Source organism: Plectropomus leopardus, chromosome 11 (assembly GCF_026936395.1).
Source record: "Plectropomus leopardus strain MGB_pleo_1.0 chromosome 11, ASM2693639v1, whole genome shotgun sequence".
NCBI lineage: Eukaryota > Metazoa > Chordata > Actinopteri > Perciformes > Serranidae > Plectropomus > Plectropomus leopardus.
Window position 1 is genome coordinate 10,021,319 of NC_142186.1, and position 19,304 is coordinate 10,040,622.

Sequence of the window (19,304 nt, forward strand, 5' to 3'; positions counted from 1 at the left end):
ATTTTCAGTGCGAGAGTTTAAGACATATGATTGTTCTTGTGCTAACTTCCCTCCTCCACCACCTTATCCTCTTATGATTATGATCAATTATCCACTTATAATTAGAGCCTGGCAGTAACTCAGCTTATGGGCTCTGGCACTTTATATAATAGCCTGTAATAATGCTGTCAGTCACATTTCATATAGTCCATACTTTCAGGCTCTAGCACAAGCATCTGCTGAAATTAATACTCCAGTAAGAAATGTGTTGGTTTAATCAACAAAGCTGTAACAGAGAGAATTCTTTTGTAATGATATTATGGATGAGCTGAGAGAGGCAGAAAATAATAAAGATGTGCGAAAGATGGGATGGGATTTTGCAGCAGCGTGTAATACTAATGGGTCATATTAAAGAAGTGTGATGAACACATCTGACAAGTTCAACACATCTATGCACAATATAATAAAAATTAAAAGTGAATTTTAAGGTTTGGAAACAACAGTAGTTGAGCAAATTAACACATATATTCAAATTATTCCAACCACTGAAAATGCATGGGGTATGAAATTAGTCTACAATGTTTACCTTCTTCTCTTATCACACCCTCTCTTTCTCTTTTTGTTTGACTCTGTCACCCGACCCCATTCAACTCCAGTTTGAGAAATATAGAGCAAAGCAAACTGTCTGAAGAGCCACTTCCTGTTGTGTACTTAAGATCCCTGTCATGTGATAGTGTCAGTTGAGGCGGCTGTGTGAGGCCAGTATGGGGAGGGAATATGGTGGCACTGCTGATCTTGCTGATGTGAACACGGCCCCCCCACCTCACCATCACCACCCCCGCACCCTGATTGTGTAAAGTGTCGACTCAGCCAGTGTGGCGTCAGAGCCCCAGAGCACTGCACGACCCGTGCACAACCACAACACACACACCGAACACACACACACACACACACACACACACACACACACCTGCACATGCGTAGTGTCTGTGTGAAATGTAAGCCACACTTACATAGAGGACTTTATACATAATAACCCTCAATGTACACTGATGTAAATATTTATTGGGCAAATTTGAAATCGTACAGGTTACTATGTATTTTAGAGTTAAAGAGGAGGCTGTCAATAAAAAAGGGTCTCTTTAATATTTCATAAATTTTATTACTGTGGGAGGTTTGCCTATGATCATATAGATCCATGGGTCTTACTTTTTAATTCATTGCTATATTACCACACAAACATATACATACTGTAGCTAGGTTAGCTACATATGCCATATCTAATTGAGTGTGTTTGAAAACTGAAAATGCCTTTGAAATAGATTTGCTTTACTTACATGGTCTTTGGCTCTTTTCTCCCCCTCTTCCCCTCTTTGTCTCTTTCTTTCATTCTCAGGTGAATGATCTATGGCATGTGCAGGCCATGCTATAGCCAGCTCACTGTTACATGACCTGGAGGCTGCTAATGTTTCTGAAAACTGAAGAGAATGACGATAAGCCAATAAAATGAAGGAAAGAACTGCTGTGGAATAGCAACCCTGAAAAGACCTCTCAAAACATCTGTTCACTGACACAAGAATGACCTGGAATTAAGTGAAAACCCTCTCTTTATTTAGACAAATATTTTGTTAAATCTCATTTATGATATACATGCTGGGGCTTATTTAGCCCAAAAAAAGAGTTAACATTTTACTACATGTGTCTAAATAAATGATACGGCTACATGCATTGCTTTCTGTGGTGCCAGTGGTACACAGATAGTAAGAGCCACTGATTCACAGACGGTGCTAGATGAAGATGGATAGATGGTGTTGCATCCAGTAACCGAAGAGTGCTAAATGAGCTGCTGCGTAAGCAGCTTGATCTCTGCATGATTGAAGGCAGATAGCATTTTAACTAATCAAGAAAGGCACACTAGACATCCCTAGATGTGCAACTGCAGATAGCAGTAGTTTCAAGTTTTTTGAGCTTGTGAAAGGCCAGCTAGACAGGTTAGTTGAGTTCGTAAAATGAATCTTAGAGACAGCGTGGGGGTGATGGAGACCCGGGCGGGAAGTCAGAAGGAGAAGCTGTTTGGAGACCAGGTCAAACCCGGAAAAGAGATTGAGGGTGAGGATGACAAGACCCCTGGGGCTTACGACTGCAACGTCTGTGGACGCAGCTTCCCATTCCTCAGCTCTCTGTCGCAGCATATGAGACGCCACACTGGTGCGCGTCCTTACAAATGCCCCTACTGTGACCACAGGGCTTCTCAGAAGGGCAACCTCAAAGTTCACATCCGCAGCCACAAACTGGGAACACTCTCTAGCCATCACACCAATGAGGACGAAGAGGGTGGAGCAGAGGAGGAGGAAATGAGTGTTTCAGAGGGTCTCGATGGAGGTACCAGTCCAACTAAGAGCAGTTCAGCCTGTAACCGCATGATCAATGGGGATAGTAGCGAGGAGAGTCGGAGGAAAGTGCCTGGGAGGAGCTTGAAAAGAGAGAAACCTGTTACTGACCAGAGGCCTTACTGTTGCCGTCTGTGTGGCTTTGAGGCCCATCGAGAAGACCAGCTCCTCAGCCATATTGAGAAGGTCCACATAACAGCAGATGCAGAGGAGGAGACCACTGTAAAGGAAGAAGCTGTGCCAGAACCCGATACTGTCCAATCCCAGAGTGACGGGACCTTCCCTTGTGAGACCTGTGGCCAGGTCTTTACTCAGGCCTGGTTTCTCAAGTCACACATGAAAAAACATGCGGGGATCTTTGACCATTGCTGTCGGATTTGTGGACGACGTTTCCGTGAAGCTTGGTTTCTGAAATCGCATATGAAGACGCACAACACCAAATCCAGGTCACGGTCAAAAGCAGATTCCGCTGAGCATCCAGCCACTATCAACGATGTGGCCCAGGATCCTGAAATTGTCACTGGCTCTGTAACATCCATCTATCAAATGTGTTCCAAATGTGGAAACCTGTTCCATAACAAAGAGAGTCTGAGGGCTCATGATAAAATCCATAGTATCAACTATGGCAAGAAATCCCAGAGCCAATGCGGACTCAGTGATGATGAGGACTCACCAGCTGCTAAGAGACGTTACCTTGACTACTTAAACCTCCAGCCTGTTGAGGAAAAGACCTTAGATGAAGAGGAGGAGAATGAGAAAAATATGCTAGGTCAAAGAATCCCAGAGCTGGATCCAGTTTGTAGCTACCAGGCCTGGCAATTAGCTACTAAAGGAAGGGTTGTTGAGCCAGTGGAGCCAAGTCATAAGGCTTCCTATAGTGGAGGAAGTATGGAGGAGGAGGCCCTCGCTGGAGCTGCTGTGGTTTTTGAAAAGGAGAGCAGCCGTTATGTCCTGCAAGGTCAAGAGAAACGCAGCTCAGGGCGACGCAGCAGCTCCGGTTTGGGAAGCCATGCTTCTTCAGGGGACCGTACACCAGAGAGCCTCAGCGACTCCGAGTACCGGCCTTCGTCTCGCCAGGACCGACGCCGACCATCTTCCTCCAAATCCAATGAGTGCTTTGAGTGTGGGAAGGTTTTCCGCAGTCGTCACCAGATGATCGTCCACCAGCGGGTCCACAGGAAGGATGGGGGTCGGGCATCCGGAGACAAGGAAAGAACTTCAAGAGACGACCGGTGGGGCTCCACCAGCGATCCCGAGTCAGGCTCTCCTAGTCGGCCAAGCACTCCGGGGTATGGAGATTCTCCGCCAGCCTCCACTCTTGGAGACCAGGCCTCAGAAATGGGTACCGCAAACTCTGGAGAGATTGGAGGTTGGTCAACAACTTTTCTTTCATATCAAATTTATTTACTTTTTCTTCATACTTTGATTTGAACTAATCATCTATAATCAGAGGAGGGCATTGAAGCATTCCTTTTAGTCATTAAGGAATTGACTGATCCTTTGTTACTGTTGCAAAGTCGGACATGCTTGACAAAATATGGCCGTCAACAGGGCCTACTGTATGATATTGCAGAATTCATCATGTTAACTGTTATGAATGAGGTAAAACACTGCAAATTGAGGAATACTATTTAACAAAAAGGGACAAGTAGGAACTCAGGATGACAAGATCATCAGTTGTCATTGCCCCTGCGCAACCAGATATTTGTCCCCTTTTCACTTACTGGGGACCAGTATAGTACTCTGTATTTATTATTAAATAGAGACCGTGGTGCTGACCTAACATTGGTGTCTCAACTGCAGAAAGATACATTACTTCAGGGTGGCACATAGATTTACAGGAATAATACTAATAATATTTCATGTCATCTTTAAAATTTGTGAGTAACCTACCTATCAGTCCTTTTCCAGGTCTCTAGAAAGTTATCGCAGAGATAAGGAGGAAGCAAACATGGCTGACAACTACTTTTGATGTAGCAATGCCTTAGCTAGCCAGTTAGTGAGAATCTCGCTAACAATGGCTAACTTTAGATGTGACTACATCCGTGAAGCTTGTGACAATCTCCCAGCCACATCTTTTAAACATCTTAAAAATGTGGTTTTCTTTTCATCAGACAAGCGTATAGCACACAGGTTCTGCCATGTGTAAAGCTTGCTCTTAACTCTTATTGGAGCACAGAGCAGGACTGAATTTACTGTCTCAATCATTCAGTCACGTTTGTTAGGCTATAAATGCAAAAATTCAAGTTACGGCACTGAAGATTCCTTTGTTGCTGTTTTGGTCATTGCTGGAGACCACCATAGGTCTACTTGTCTATTTCAGATACTAACTCAACTTTCCTGCATAAAACAATAGAAATATGTAAATTATAATCAAGTAAAGGAAATGTAAACACACCAGTTCAGTAACAGAAGCAAGCTCTGCAGGAGTTTTAGTGGCAGAAATGACTGCAGCCCTTTTCAAGCCTCCCACTCAAGGCCTCTGACTATGTCACTCTGTAGTAAACATCTGTTGATGAAATGTGCTTTGTGTAGGTGCAGCTCCTCAGCTCACCGGCCTCTATGGAGAGGGAACTGGAGCCACCATGTGGCGAAATGTCAGAATGACATCCAGTTCTTTTATTGGGTGCTGCACACAAATACTATCAAATATGGTCAATAAACTTTAACTGCCACTGAAGTTTCTGTTTACAACAGTGCAATTATTTTGTATCACAGAGCCATAAAGCTAACAGTTAAGCGAAACTTTGTGCCTTTCAGTGGCATGTCCACAGAGGATATGGCATTTTTGGAATGCCTATCATTTTTTCACCTCCACAACCAATAAACACTGCTGAGCAAAAAAAGAAAACCCACCCATGCAAGAGCAAAACACCCGTAATCATGTTAAAGGAAGGATTCCTGTGTAAGCAGCATGTCAGAGCTCTCTGGCTTTTGTCTTTTAACTCTCAAACGAAGTGACAACACTGTTTGCAAAGGTTAGTATAGTGGATAGCCAAGAATTGAAGTGATTGCTTCCATTCCTCCCTGTTAGTACAGACACTCAAAAATAGCAGCAACATTTCTTCAGGCCTGATCGAGCTGTGTGCTATTTCAGGTCTTCCTGTCTCAGGAAACTCCCCTCACCCCCCCCTTATCTGTGTATGAATATGTCTTTTGCTCTCCTTTTTATGTCTTTGCCGTGGAAATCTGTCTTTGTGTTTCCTTTTACTCTGTGCTGAGGTTGTTTATTGTATAACAACCAATTATTAGTCATGCAATATAATAACAGTCCTGTAGTTCAGCAGTTATAGGCGTGGTTAACTTCCTTTATAGTAATAAATGTGCTGAATAGTATTCACTCTCCCAACCCACTGGCATCCTGGTGTCTGGTTTCAGGAGTTGCAGTTGGGATACAGGATCTTTTGAGCTCAATATATATACAAATATATATACTAGATACAAAAGCTGCAACATCAAGAGACATGTTATAATGTGATGAAATATTTTCACAAATTTCCTTGCTGATATTTGATGAAGTGCATTGATGTTTATGACAAAGCCTAGAAGTCAGCCTTTACCAAAAGAATACTCTCGTCAAGGAGACTTCTGTCAGCCCATCTGTCCGTCCCTTTTCTCTACACCTTTCTTCCCTGTCCCCTCTGACTCCCTCCTAATCTCTAAGGTTACCTCCTGTGACTCTTCTACTGTCACTCATCCACTCCTCTTACCATTGAGCCAGCCAGGCTGCCCAGTGTCTGAGGGATTGTTTATTTATAGAGTCACCTCCCGATGGAGAGGGATGCAGGCAATGGGGGAAAGAGACACTCAGAGGACGCTTTAGTCCCAAATTCTCTGATGTCCCTTACAGCCATTAGGCTACTTTTTGGGAATACAAATTAGAAGTGACAGTGTAGAAGCACATGCCAATATAAACATCAGCTCCGATTAGTAATAGATTATAGACTGATACATACTTTGAAAGGACAATGTGAATAATTTGGGTGTTAAAAGCAAGATATTCAATTACTTGCTTCAAATAATTTTACTTTGTCTGCTCAGCAACTAATTAGTAAAAGAGCAATATCAGCCTGATAAACAGGATACATCAGACTAAACACCCTCCCTACAAAACTGCCCAGCCCCGGGGCTTCACCTTGGCAGCGTCTGAGCTGTGTGTGTTGGCCAGTGTTGCCAACAGGAAGCCAAATGAAAAACAGATGGCAGGTTACTGGTGTTGTTGTGAAAACGAGGAGGGATGGTGGGGAGTATTCCATAATGTGCTGCTTACAGAATCTGATATGTTGGATACTAAAGTGTTTGCATGTATGTGTGTGTAATATGATACAATGCTTAGCTCAGCAATGACCCAGCTTCTAGATATTTTAATGCTATTGTGTTCAAAACCTCTGAATTCCAAATGAAGGATTTTCCTTTTACAATACTTTTCATTCAATAACTTGACTACACCTTCTTTGACCACCATAATTCCCATTTTTATTTTACTTCATTTTTCTCTTAATTCCTCAAACAGAACATGCTGGTAGATATGAAGTTTTCCAGTGACAAAAGCAGAATTGACTTATGATGAAAGATGGGTCACAAACGCCATCTTGTGGGGAAGTCATAGAGCTGCACTTCAGGAATCACTGCTCAGTACAGTACTTGCACAATACATTACGATTGCAGGAGTGTTTTCACAAATCTGGAATTTCTAACTTAGATACAGAAAGTCCACAAAAGCATGCACATCCAGATGACAAAAAAGATGCTGGATGAGAGGTAATACAAGACAAGAAAGACATTGGTGGTAATTGAATTACATATTAATGGGATCTTAGTCTAGTGTGTGAACTTTGGTTTTTCTGAACTTTGATACAAAAGCTTGAAAAATGTAGATATTTCATACAATGTTCAATACCACAGAGAAAACTGACATCGTTGGCACACAAGTTAAAATTTGTATTAAAAGAGAGGCATAACAAAGGCATAATGACAACTGTGATGCTTCTTTCTTTAGTTAGTATAGCCAGGAACAGCAGCGTGATTGCAGTAAATATTAACAATAACAGGGAGGAAGCACAGCTGGTACCAGTGTATCGATATTGTGGAAAATGAGTATTGAAACTGCTTTAAATATTCAGAATCAATATGTATTGATGAAGTGATATTTTTGACAATGCTAAATTGACATATAAGAGCCTTGCAAAGAATAAACCTTCTTTATAAGCTTTATAATATAATATTTGGTTAATGTGTCAAAAGGGTGCTTATTTAACTCTGTGTTAATGTTTGACACTATTGTGTAGTTGAAATTGTCACACCTTATGGACCATAATACATTCCATAAACTACCATAAAGATGAATTAACAAGTCTCTAAAAAACAATATCATCTGAACATAATATCCTTCACAGAATTATTATCATTTAACAGGGCCACTTTGTATCATTAAACAAATATCGGAACCTTGAAACAACATCCAATGGTGACATAAATATTAATAATATTATTAAAATAATATTTTTGTGTTGATTTATATTTGTTGTCCCTGCAATAGTAGAAGTAATAGTGCTTCACAAAATATGCACTTGTGTAAATTGAAAGGGACTTTGGGAATACTGGCCAATACTGCAGCCTGGTGGTTGTTCCGCAAAACTACATCTGGATGGAATAATATGAGTCTGGCACAGTAAACTAGGAGAGAAGAGTAAAATATAGATTGTTTCTGTGCAGTCATTGACTTTGATGTTGTCATTTCTTTCCTTACAGATGAGAAGCCTTATATCTGCAACCTTTGTGACTTTGTCACCACAGAGTTACAGGCCTACTTGACTCATGTTCGTGTCCAACACCCGGCTGGCCCTGGAGACAGACCCAGCCCCATTCCCAGCCCCAGCTCCAGCTCGGACAGAGGCACCCCAAGTGGTTACCCAAAGCTGAAGAAAGCTCTTCTTCAGGGGTTGAACTCTGCGTCCCCACCTGCTTTCCTTTCAACTCGATCCTCCCCACTCAACCCCAGCCTGACCCCTGTGGATCTATGTGTGAGGGCTGAGGGCAGCAGGGGCATAACCTCTCTAACCCAGGACAGGAAGAGCCTCCCTAGCCACAAGTGCTCGTTTTGCTCCCACTCCACTCGCTACCCGGAGGTGCTCTGGATGCACCAGACTGTGGCGCATCGCATCAATAGCAGTAGCTCCAATCTAGCTCCTAAATGGGCCCTGAAGAACAGCTCCAAGGGCTCCAGGGACAACTTCTTATCCTCAAGGAGACGCACTGGTCCTCCACCAGTCCTGGAGGGAAAGGAGTGTCCACCGCTGCCTCCGCTGATGCGTACCCAACGTACTCGGCCCCCAACCTACTCCAGCGAGGTTCTGAAGAAGAGCAGACCAGCGAGTCAGGCAGCCATGCCATCATCATCATCATCATCATCATCCCCCTCTACCTCCTCCTCGTCGTTCTCCAGGGGCTCTTCATCCACCTCAGGCACCCAAGCTGGGAGAGTCCCCGTCCGGCCAAGCAGCAGCAACAGCAGCAGCAGCAGCAGCATCAGACACACTGTGGACCAGAGTCCCCAGTCTCGCTTCAGACCCAAAGTGGACATTTACCCTCGGGGAGGCTCATCCTCTTCCTCTAGCTCCTTGGAGAAGAGCACTGGTGCCCTCTCACGCTCCTCAGCCCCAAACCCCAGCTCTGCCACCGCGTCACGGGTTGCCGACCGCTACATGATGCCCCAAGAGGGCCTGGGCTTCATGCTGTCCAGCAAACATGGCCTAGCAGAGTACAGCCGAGCTAGGGATTCCCCTCATCAGCCACTTACCAACTCCCACAGCCAGAGCCGGGCTAATGCTATGAGGCCCAGTACCATCACCCATAGCTCCAATGCAGGACACAACTATGGAGCATCCCAGGTACATGGAGGCACTCTGAATTCCTCCACCTCCTCTATGCCTTCAGAGGCTCGTGGAAATGTGAAGCAAGAACCAGAGACACCAGAGATGCCAACTGATGTTCTCGGCTTCCTCAAAAACTACAACCCCCATGAACTGGCTGCCCTCTACCATCGCTGGGGTGCGGCCAATGCACTGCTGGATCCCACCGGTAGGGAACAATATCAACAATTTTTGGTCAATGTGTTGACTTAAAGACATATGCATTTGTTATAGTTACACCTCCTTTTGTATTTTTAAATGCCCCTTTGAGTCATTCTGTGTCCCCTCTAAATTTGGAGGATTTTGCAGGTCCATAAACACAGAGCAGGGGGAGATCTCCATGAGTTTATTTTTTTTCCTCAGCAGCAGTTTGTGACTTGCAGGGTAGATAATTGATCTGTCCATTCACAGCTGTTAAGATCAGATTGATGGATAACATGAGCAGTTGTTTAGACCCAGCAGAATGAACATTTAAGTTTCACTTTCAATGTGCCTTAAGTTCTGCTGCTCTGTGTCTGCCCTTAGTATGCTCTACACTGCAATAAGGTAATGCTTTAAATAACCGACCATACATACTAGGGCTATACCCGACTCAGAATAATGCCAGTCTAATGGGATTTGTCTATTAAATACAAATATTTTATGTTTGAACGGGCTCCACGTGCCGTTCAGTGTAACCCATAATATTCCCATAATATACTAACCAAGCTAACAGTGCTAACAATGGGTCATAAATGTGCAACAACATTTTTTGCAGACACTAGATATCAAACAGAAGCCAGAGATTGTCTTGGATTAAGTTGCTGTGGGCTGTACATTCACCACTTCTAAGCATAAGGTTTCTCCTCTCTCCTTCTCTGTGCTGCTGCCTGCACGTCTGCACCAGGTCAACACCTTTGTGTATCAAAGAGTAGAGTAAAAGTCAAGAGCACTTACTCTGCAGCAAAATCTGGGGACCAAAACATCCCCAGAAGTACACTGCACAGAAAAAAACGACTGCTGGATTTGAAGCAATCTCAGTCAACTAAGGTGTCTCCGACTGATGGTTTGATCTCTGACTTTCAGGGGCAGCCCAAGTATATACATTCCAATAGTGCTTCTAATGAACAATACAGCTCCAAAAACAAAATCTATTTGTGACAACCGTACTAATAAATGAATGTGTGAGAAACCCTGCAAGATAAAACAAAGCTATGTTTTTTAAGTCTTTTGTAATATCATCATTCAGAAAAAGCTCACTTTTTCGAAAAAGTCCCATGCCATCCCTCATCATCAGCTCACATACAAAACGCCCAGAGGATCTTTGCTTTGGAGAAAATGCCAAATGTCAGGAGTTGAAGAGAAATCTTTTCCAGTGACTGGGCATTTTGTTTTGAGCCGTCACTAGTAGAACTGCCTAAGCTTGACAGACTAAACAAGGAAAACACACTCAGTCACACAGATCCACACTTAACATATGAACCGTATTCTGTTAGGTATTTATCCTCTCTAACACACGCTGACTCTGTCTCACACACTAACTCACCATCTGGCAGACAGTGATTGACAGACACATACACTCCTCGAATCTGACAAGGTTTTGAATAATGAAGAGGAGATCCATTAAATGTGCACATACACGTGTACTTGCATGTTTGTGAGATTTGATTAAAGGCCGTAACTGGGCCAGCATGTGTGTTTGAGCGTGTGTGTCCATATGTGGCTCCTAGATGCAAAAGGAGTGTGCATGTTTTGTTTTTTTTTTTTATGTGAGAGACATGAGAGAACCTTTGCTACTCTCAGGTCTGCGAGGCATGCCTAGTCTCCAGCTCCACTCTCCCAGAAAGCTGTCACAAACTGTTTAGGTCACGGCTCTGCCTGACGAGAGCCTCGCACAGATGCGAATGGAGGGAGGCGAAACAGAGAGAGAGGGAAAATAAGAGGCAAAGAGAGAGATGAGACAGAATAATTACCCCACCAGCTGCTTTGGAAATGGTCATTACCGAACACGCGTATTATTTGCCCATTTTCAGCTGTGTCTCTAAGGTCAAGTGGGGCTGTACGGAGCCAGGGGTCAAAGACAACAGCCCCAGAGCAGACGCATGACATCGCTGTCACCCGTCCAGGCGCATATCGTCACGATCCGCCTTAGCCCTTTGAGTCACATGCTATAAAGTGACCTTTTTTGAGCAACTGAGTCTTTCTCCCATTTCTCTCTGTAATATGTGTACAAGTGTGTGTGTCTGCTTGTGTTTTCTGTCCAGCTCTGTCTTGTCTTTCATTAGTGCATCAGTGAGAAGGGCTGGCGGCCCACAGTAGAAGTAGAGTATCCAGAGGCCAGCAGTCGGGCTGCCAGAGACACTCTCTGTCACCTCCTCCGCCTCCCTGTCCTCCTTGTCCTGCTGTGTCCCCCCACTACCACCACTTTTTACATGCATACACACAAATACACACACCACTATTGGGCACTGCCCAGGTATATGCCAGCCTTAACGCTTGGGGTGTTTGTGCAGTAAGCGTCCCCCTCACTGAAAGCACCCATGAACCCTGAGGCCTATTATCTGTCAGCAGGAGAGGTCACAGGAGTGTGTATGTGTATGTGTGTGTGCAGAACGTCTATGTGTTTCTTTCAAAAATCATAAATCATCATAAACCTCAATTCTTCTTTTTCATCTTGTCCCTGTGGCTGCAGCTGCTCTGACCACATTTACATGCACATCAGAAAACATGTTACATGTTAACAGGTAGTCCGAAATCAAAAACACGCTTTGTCTTAAATACAGTCATTCAACTTTTCTTTACCATGGAAGAGGTGACTTTGTACCAAATGGCCACTTTTTTAGTCACCCAGGATGCATTCTGTGTACTTTAACAAACACAGTAAGGTTTTATGTCTACTAACAATCAACTTCCTAGTGGCAGTTTTCTTGTACTAGCTCATTATAGTCTCAGAACTGCCAATGTTTGTGAGTTTAAAATTATGTGGTTTTGCCAGGATTTCTTTTTGTTTTTAAAGTGGTCTTAAAGTAGTGCATAATGAACTGATTTAAAAAAACAGATAATTATATACCAGTCTATAGTTGTTTTTGTGTGTGTGTGTGTATACATTACACCTGTACAAAATCTTGACAGCGATCCCTTTGATAAAAAAAAAGATAAAACTAAGTGAGACTTTTAACTTTTAAGTGCTCTCTAGCGCAGTAGTTCTCAAAATTGAAAATTGTTTGCATCAATAACGAACAGGACAAGAAAGTTGACTCCCTAACAATTATTTAATCTTTTTTCTTCCCGCACAAGAGACTGACTGAGAGAAAGCATTCCAAAATTCCCATTTGCTCGTGTCATGTCACGTGACATGATTTATAAGATTTGAAGTCATCCAAATTCAACAAGTTTCTTTTACCATTTAAGGCCATTAACATGTTAATCTGACTTGTGCATGTAATGGGAGTGTTGTGTCATGGTGTGTGTGTGTGTGTGTGTGTGCACGCGCACGCATGCATGCATGTAGCCAGTGTGCGCCACAGCCTATGCTCACTTTCCTCCCTTGGACACACATATATACAACTCTTGAAGCACATACACATGCAGACACACACACCTGACATGTGACACACGGGCAGCGGAGCGGGCACATCACAGCCGGGGCGTTTTAATTGCCTGTAATTTATGCGGTGTGTGTGTGTGCTGTGTGTGTCTGGCTGTCAGCCTCTGAGATGATGCTGTGTGACAGCTGCAGTCCAGCCCCTGGAGCTAGCCGCTCATAATGACACATTAGACATACTAATGATGCCTGCGCGGGTCCACTACTGACGCTACCTACCTCCACCGCTGCAGCCACGGCTCTGTGCTTATGTACACCCACTCACTTTCTGCCCATTACTGACCTTTACGTCGTCATTCAATCTCTGCAAACACGTGAAAATGTCTTCTGCTTTGGAATAAACTGAAGCTGATGACCACCTTTTCCACCAGAAAAAGTCACATGTGAAATCACACATGGGAATTCAAAGCACACCACTGGCCTTTAAATGTGAACATTTCACTTTTTTTCCCCCCAGAATATTTATAAATGTGAATTGTCTTTTGCTAAAATGTATAAATACACCTTAAATTCTGAGGTATGGATTTAAATTGAAATCTGATTTAACTCCCCTATGGTCTAAGAATAGACACTCAGTACTTTACAGTAAACATTACATTGAGATTGTGGACGATTATGAATCATGATTATTTGGTCTTATTGCTGTCAGTACAACAGTAATCTATAAAACGCAACACACAGCATTGTGGTACTGTTTGCAGAAAGTAGTGCACATATCATGACCACTATTTTTATTTTAGTTTCACTATATGGACCTTTGGGGGTGTTATATATAGTGCATTAACACTAGTGGTATAGTAAAGGTCCTGTATCATAAAAGTCAGATTTCCATGGTTAATGATACAGCAGGTATAGCTGCTGTTTAAATACTGTGAAAGTATCTAAGCGTTTCATCCACAGATGAATGCACACGGTCAATATTCAGAAACTGTGACTGCCATGAAATTGTGATGTCGCAACTATACTATACAAAGGTAAACACTAACGCTACAATGTCATAAAAGTAATTTCTGGATGCAGTGCAGGTAAAGACGCTGAGAAAGAACCAGAAACGCCAACCAATCAAAGCTTAAAGACACAGGCATTGAAACATATTTTGGGCAGAGGTTGAATGCACGTGTATTCAGGAAAACAGTATGAGAAAAATAATAACAATACCTTTTTTAAACATGTTCTAGTAAAAACCCCAAATGAATGTATGAGCCTGAAAATCAGCAAAATATGGGACCTTTAATAGATTTTTGATTAGACAGATAATAGATTCTTTAAATACAAAAAAATTGTGAAAATTTATAGAACTATATCAAGTGAGCTATATCTGCTAACAGTACATCCTTTACATTTGATTTATATCACATTTCTGTTTTGACCACTGTTATATTGAACCTATGATTGAACTTTTCTACTGAGATTTGCTCTTTAGTACTTAGTTTAATTGTGTGTTTCTCTTTCCCGTGTGTGTGTGTTTGTGTGTGACCAGGGATGCTTAGGTCTCTGATGCGGCAGGGACAGTATTTCTGCCACGAGTGCGGGAAGAGTTTCAGTCAGCCCAGCCACCTGCGTACTCATATGAGATCCCACACAGGTAAATACAGCCACAAGACATTGACACACTAACACACTCAAAGGTACACAGTCTGCATACGTACGCATACTTTCACTGGCTCCTCAAAATAATGGAAACATCTCATAAAGACAGGTTTTTAAATCAACTAAATCGCAACTTTTAACCCTTGTTTATTGTTAATATTGTCTTCCTAATTGTTTGGATCCCACAGACTCCACTGCTTTATAAAAATAATGATAGTAATAATTGTGGAGCTAAATGTTTTCCCTTAAAACAGTATTTTCTTCTCTCTGAGCTTATTATGACCCAATATGTATATGTACTTAAATACGAAGTATTTAAATACTTCGTATTTAAGTGGCAGCCCACAAACTGTGAGCTTGCACATTTCATTAAAGTGACAAAATATAAAAAACTGGCATGAAGCTTTGGTATTACACCAAATAGGAAACTGTAATATTTTATGCATTATTATGGGCTATGCATGAACAAATCATACAGCATGTTACCTTGCATGGAGTGGTTATTGCTGTTTGGGGTCATCTAAACCAGATATTCCAACAGAAGTAACTTTTGACGAAAGTTTTACTTTCAAAATCATGTTTACAAGCAATTAAAGTTAGGAGAAGTCATAAAGTATCAAGGTGTTCAAACAATGGCTAATGTTTATCTTGTGCGTTTAAAAAAGGGCCCTGGGTCTCCAGGACCCATAACAGAAAACTTAAGTGCTTTAACATGAGTTTTCAAAGTCATAAGCGATAACACAAAGAGGTTTGGGGTGAAAACTGGTTGGAAATCGAGTCACAAAAACTGTGAAATTATAGGTATGACAGATGCAGACAAACATCCTCAGCAAACAAAAACAATGAGAATTTAGCAAACTGCACATAAGACAACCTCATTAGCTACTTGTTATTCATGTATTACGAGCTATTCCTACTTTTTTTGGCCACTCCTTCAACGGTCACTCATTCCTGTGCCACCTGTGCACACACATCATCCCCCTCCGAGCCATTTATTCACCCAGAAACGCTCACATGAGATATAGAGAATATATGCATGGGGATTCACATTCTCGAAGATATTTCATCGCTACGTTCCTGCTTTCTCAAAAATAAATCAAAACAGATCTTTTTGTTCAGTTGAGTGTGACAGCCAGTCTGTGAGTACTTCCCCGCCCTGGGCTGGGCAGCTGTCTCTATTTTTTAAACTGAAACATGATTTGCTCCGGATACTGACCTGTGACAAATTGTATACATTATTAATCACATGTCAATTAGAGAGATGGAATTGCGCATTCTAATGAAGCAGAACAGCATTTGTCCACGCCAGCCGTATGAATCCATTTGCATGCGTCCCAATGCCATTCACTTAACAGTGTGATTTAGACATCCTGCCTTTGCCTACACTTTCTCCTTTCCCTCTTTACTTTTCCTGAGTGCACTTTCCTCCCCCCTCTGCCTTTCCTGCACATTTCCTCTCCTTTTGTTTTGTGTCATTTTCTTTCATTTGTTTCCTTTTTAAAAAAAAAAAAATCCTATCTTGTTTCCTCATATTTCTTCCTCTTTTCCTATTTCCATCTCTTTTCTTTCCTATCATCTCTCCTTATTTCCTGTCATCCTCTTTTCCTCTGGCTTCCTCCCATGTGACTCCTCCTCCTTTTCTTTTTTCCTCATCTCACCTTAATTTTTCTCCTTTTCTTCTTTCCATCCCTCTTGTTTCCTCTAATCTCACTCTTTCTCCTGTCATCTTCCTCATTTTCTCTTTTTTCTAAATGTTTCCTATTCTCTTCCTTTTTGTTTCCTTGTTGTTTCCTCTAATCTCACTTGATCTCTATTTTTTCCCTCTCTCGTTTTTTCTCATCTGACTTTTTCTTCTCTCCTTCTCCTCTAATTTCAGTTATTCTGCTCCTCTGTTCTCATTTCCTCTCATCTTGTCTCACCTTTTACCCCCTCCTCTCATTTTCACCTCCCCACCTATAGTCTCCCCTCCCCTTTTTCAATCTTGTTTCCTCTCATCCCACATTTCTTTTTCTCCCCTTTCCTTCCCTTTCTTGTTTTCTGTCAACTCACCTTTTCTCCTGTCCTGTTTCTCATTTCCTCTCTCATTTCCTGTCAGTTATTCTGTTCTCCTGTTCTTATTCCCCTTCTTGCCTTATTTCACCTTTCCTCTCCCCACCTATAGTCTATCCTCCCCTGTCTCACTCCCCCTTTTCTCTCTTTTGTCTGTCATCTGGCTTCTTTTTCCTTTCAGTTTTCTGCTCTCCTCTCCTTTTGTCTCATCTCATTTTTTCTCCTCTCCTCTTTTCTTCCCATCTATAGTCTTTCCTCCTCTCTTTAGCTCTCCTTTTCCCTCGTTTCCTGTCATCTCATCCTTTCTGCTCCTCTCATTTCATCTCCTACACCTTCCCTCTCTTGTTTCCTGTCTTCTCACCTTTTCTCCTCTCATATCATATCATCTTCTCTCCCCACCTGCAGTCTCTCCCCCCTTCTTTTTCCTCTTGCTTTTCTCCCATTTCTTCACATCTCACCTTGTCTCCGCTCCCCTACCTCCCATCTCATCTCTCCTATTTGTCCTACTTCCTCCCTCTTCATTTCCTCCGTCCTCCTCCTCCTCCTCTTGCCTCTCCTGTCCTGTCATGTCATGTCCATCAGACGGCCCGGCAGTGATCACAGTAGACACTGAGATAAGTAGCTTCTTTATAGAGAGTGTGAATGATATGTGGCACAGCCAGTGATTCTAAGTGACAGAGGCCAAATGGTAAGTGATGCAGCGCTCAGCCCCCCCACCCTCCCCCCAAGCCCTGTTGTAAACACACATACACTGCATTAACACTCACACACACACGCCCATGCGTAGGGTCTGTAAACACTCGCTGAGGCTGTAATTAATGTTGTCACTGACGGTTGTCTTCAGCATGGACGTGCACACGCAGAAAAGGCCAGCCACCCCGAGGCCTCTATTAACATGCGTCATATTAAATCACTGACTTGCCTCCACCAGGTTCCATCAGCATCATCACCACCATCATCACCATCATCATCACTGCCAGGTCCCCTCTATTAGCAAGGGTGCTGGTGGCAAACGCTACAGAGCGCGGGTGGTGGTGGTGGAAGGGGGGAAAAAAAATTGCTTGTGTGGATCTGGTAGAGCTTTTAACCGAATGCCCTCCTCCCCTTCCTCCTCCTCCTACCCCCACCTCCTCCTCCTCCTTTTCCTCCCATCCTCCTTCTCCCCCCACAGTTGGGTTTGATTTTAACGGACTCCACAGAGGTACTGACGCTCACACCACCGCTTCTGAAGCTCCCAAACAAGTATGTGGCACGATGGCTAACCACTGGGCTCCCTCATCGCTTCTGCATGTTTTTCGTATTATTATTGTCTCACCTCCGCATGTGTGTCTTTGTCAGTCCCGCACCCCTTCCCATTCTTTTGTGAGTGGGTTTTTTTTTCATGTGTAACAGTCACATGTGGCACCCTCTGCACCTGGCATTAACACCTGGCATTCTCACATGCTGCTGGATCACACCTGACATCAGCGTGTGTATCCAGTATACTCATCACAGTTGATTCATTGAAAAAACGTCCAATTTTAGTTTTAATTACACCTGAAGGGGTAGAGGTTTTTTTGTAATTTATTGTGGAAACGCTACCATATGGTTGTAAATTTACCTAAATACAATAATAATGGCACCTCTTTAGTTGGTAATTTCTTGAAAGGTCCAGTGTGTAGGAATTAGGGGGATATATTGGCTGTTATTATCTACTTAGGGAGTGGGTTCTCGTCAAAGAGATGTCCAACTTGCACCACCATGTTTCAACAGTAGACCCCAAATGGACAAACCAAATGCTGACTTTATATCGGGCCTTTTTCGTGTTTTCGTGCCAGACACTGTAGTTAGCAGGCCTCTCCAAAACAAGAGGGCCCTTACCCAAGCTGAATTTTTTATGTGAAACTCAACTTGACTCGACTCAAATTCAAAGGAAATTCTATGTGCATCAAAAACACAAAAAATACATAAAAGACAACATAAGAAATAAATACAGAAATATATAAATTCCCCAGCTCAAGTGAAACCAAAGATACTGCTCAAGTTAAACAAAGATACTCCTACCACTTTGAACCAGAAATGGAAACGGTTTGAAAAACAGCGTCAAAATCGTCAAGTAAAGTGCAGTGCATTGGCAGTACATAAAATTCATAGGACTATATAATCAAGGTAAGAAAATAGGTAAATAAAGAAGTAATATATAATCAAAGTATATAATCTTAAATCTATCTAACACAAAAATCCATGAAAGACAGCAAGTTGGGCTAGCAAAATAAGTTTGTCAATGGCTTAATTCAGTGTTTTTACTGGTCTAAATCACTGGGTCCATTTGTTTTTGGAAGGAGACCTCTGCAAATAACTCTGCTCCTGGTAAACACTTCTGACACATCTTGATTTTAAGTTATGAGAGATATAAGTTGAGCTCACATTAGCAGGTGCTGGAATAGCAGCCCAGACTAGTGAAACAGCGTAGGAGAAACACTGATTTGTAATGTGAAACTGCTTTATTCAGTGTTTTTACATGTTTAAATCATGGGCACTGTTTGTTTTGGAGAGGAAGAAACCTCTAAGGGTTAATTTGACTCTCTGTAAAAACTTCGTGAACATGTGAATCTTAAGTTATCAGAGAACAAAGTTGAGTTCAAAACTGACATGCCGAACAGCATAGGAAAAATATTCATTTGTATCATTAAACTGTTTTATATGGTGTTTTTATTGGTGTAAATCACCATGTCCATTTGTCATGGCGAGGTAAAGACCTCTGCTGATAATCTGACTCCAGGTAAAAACCTCCTAAACAAAGTACACTGAAGGAATTCTAAC

At 42.4% G+C, this 19,304-nt stretch overlaps 1 protein-coding gene across 4 annotated transcripts in view; it reads left to right on the forward strand.

Moving 5' to 3' along the window:
• LOC121945323 (zinc finger protein 516-like) overlaps positions 1 to 19,304 on the forward strand; it is a 57,494-nt gene that overhangs the window by 31,621 nt on the left and 6,569 nt on the right. For 3 of the 4 annotated variants that reach the window (XM_042489446.2, XM_088083993.1, XM_042489445.2), the window contains 3 exons: positions 1,376 to 3,738; positions 8,121 to 9,449; positions 14,344 to 14,448. In XM_042489446.2, the coding sequence (XP_042345380.2) occupies positions 1,989 to 3,738; positions 8,121 to 9,449; positions 14,344 to 14,448 (3,184 nt within the window). In that variant the 5' untranslated portion in view covers positions 1,376 to 1,988. Of the gene's footprint in view, positions 1 to 1,375; positions 3,739 to 8,120; positions 9,450 to 14,343; positions 14,449 to 17,673; positions 17,745 to 19,304 lie in introns of all 4 variants that reach the window. The other variant, XM_042489447.2, reaches the window with a different exon arrangement.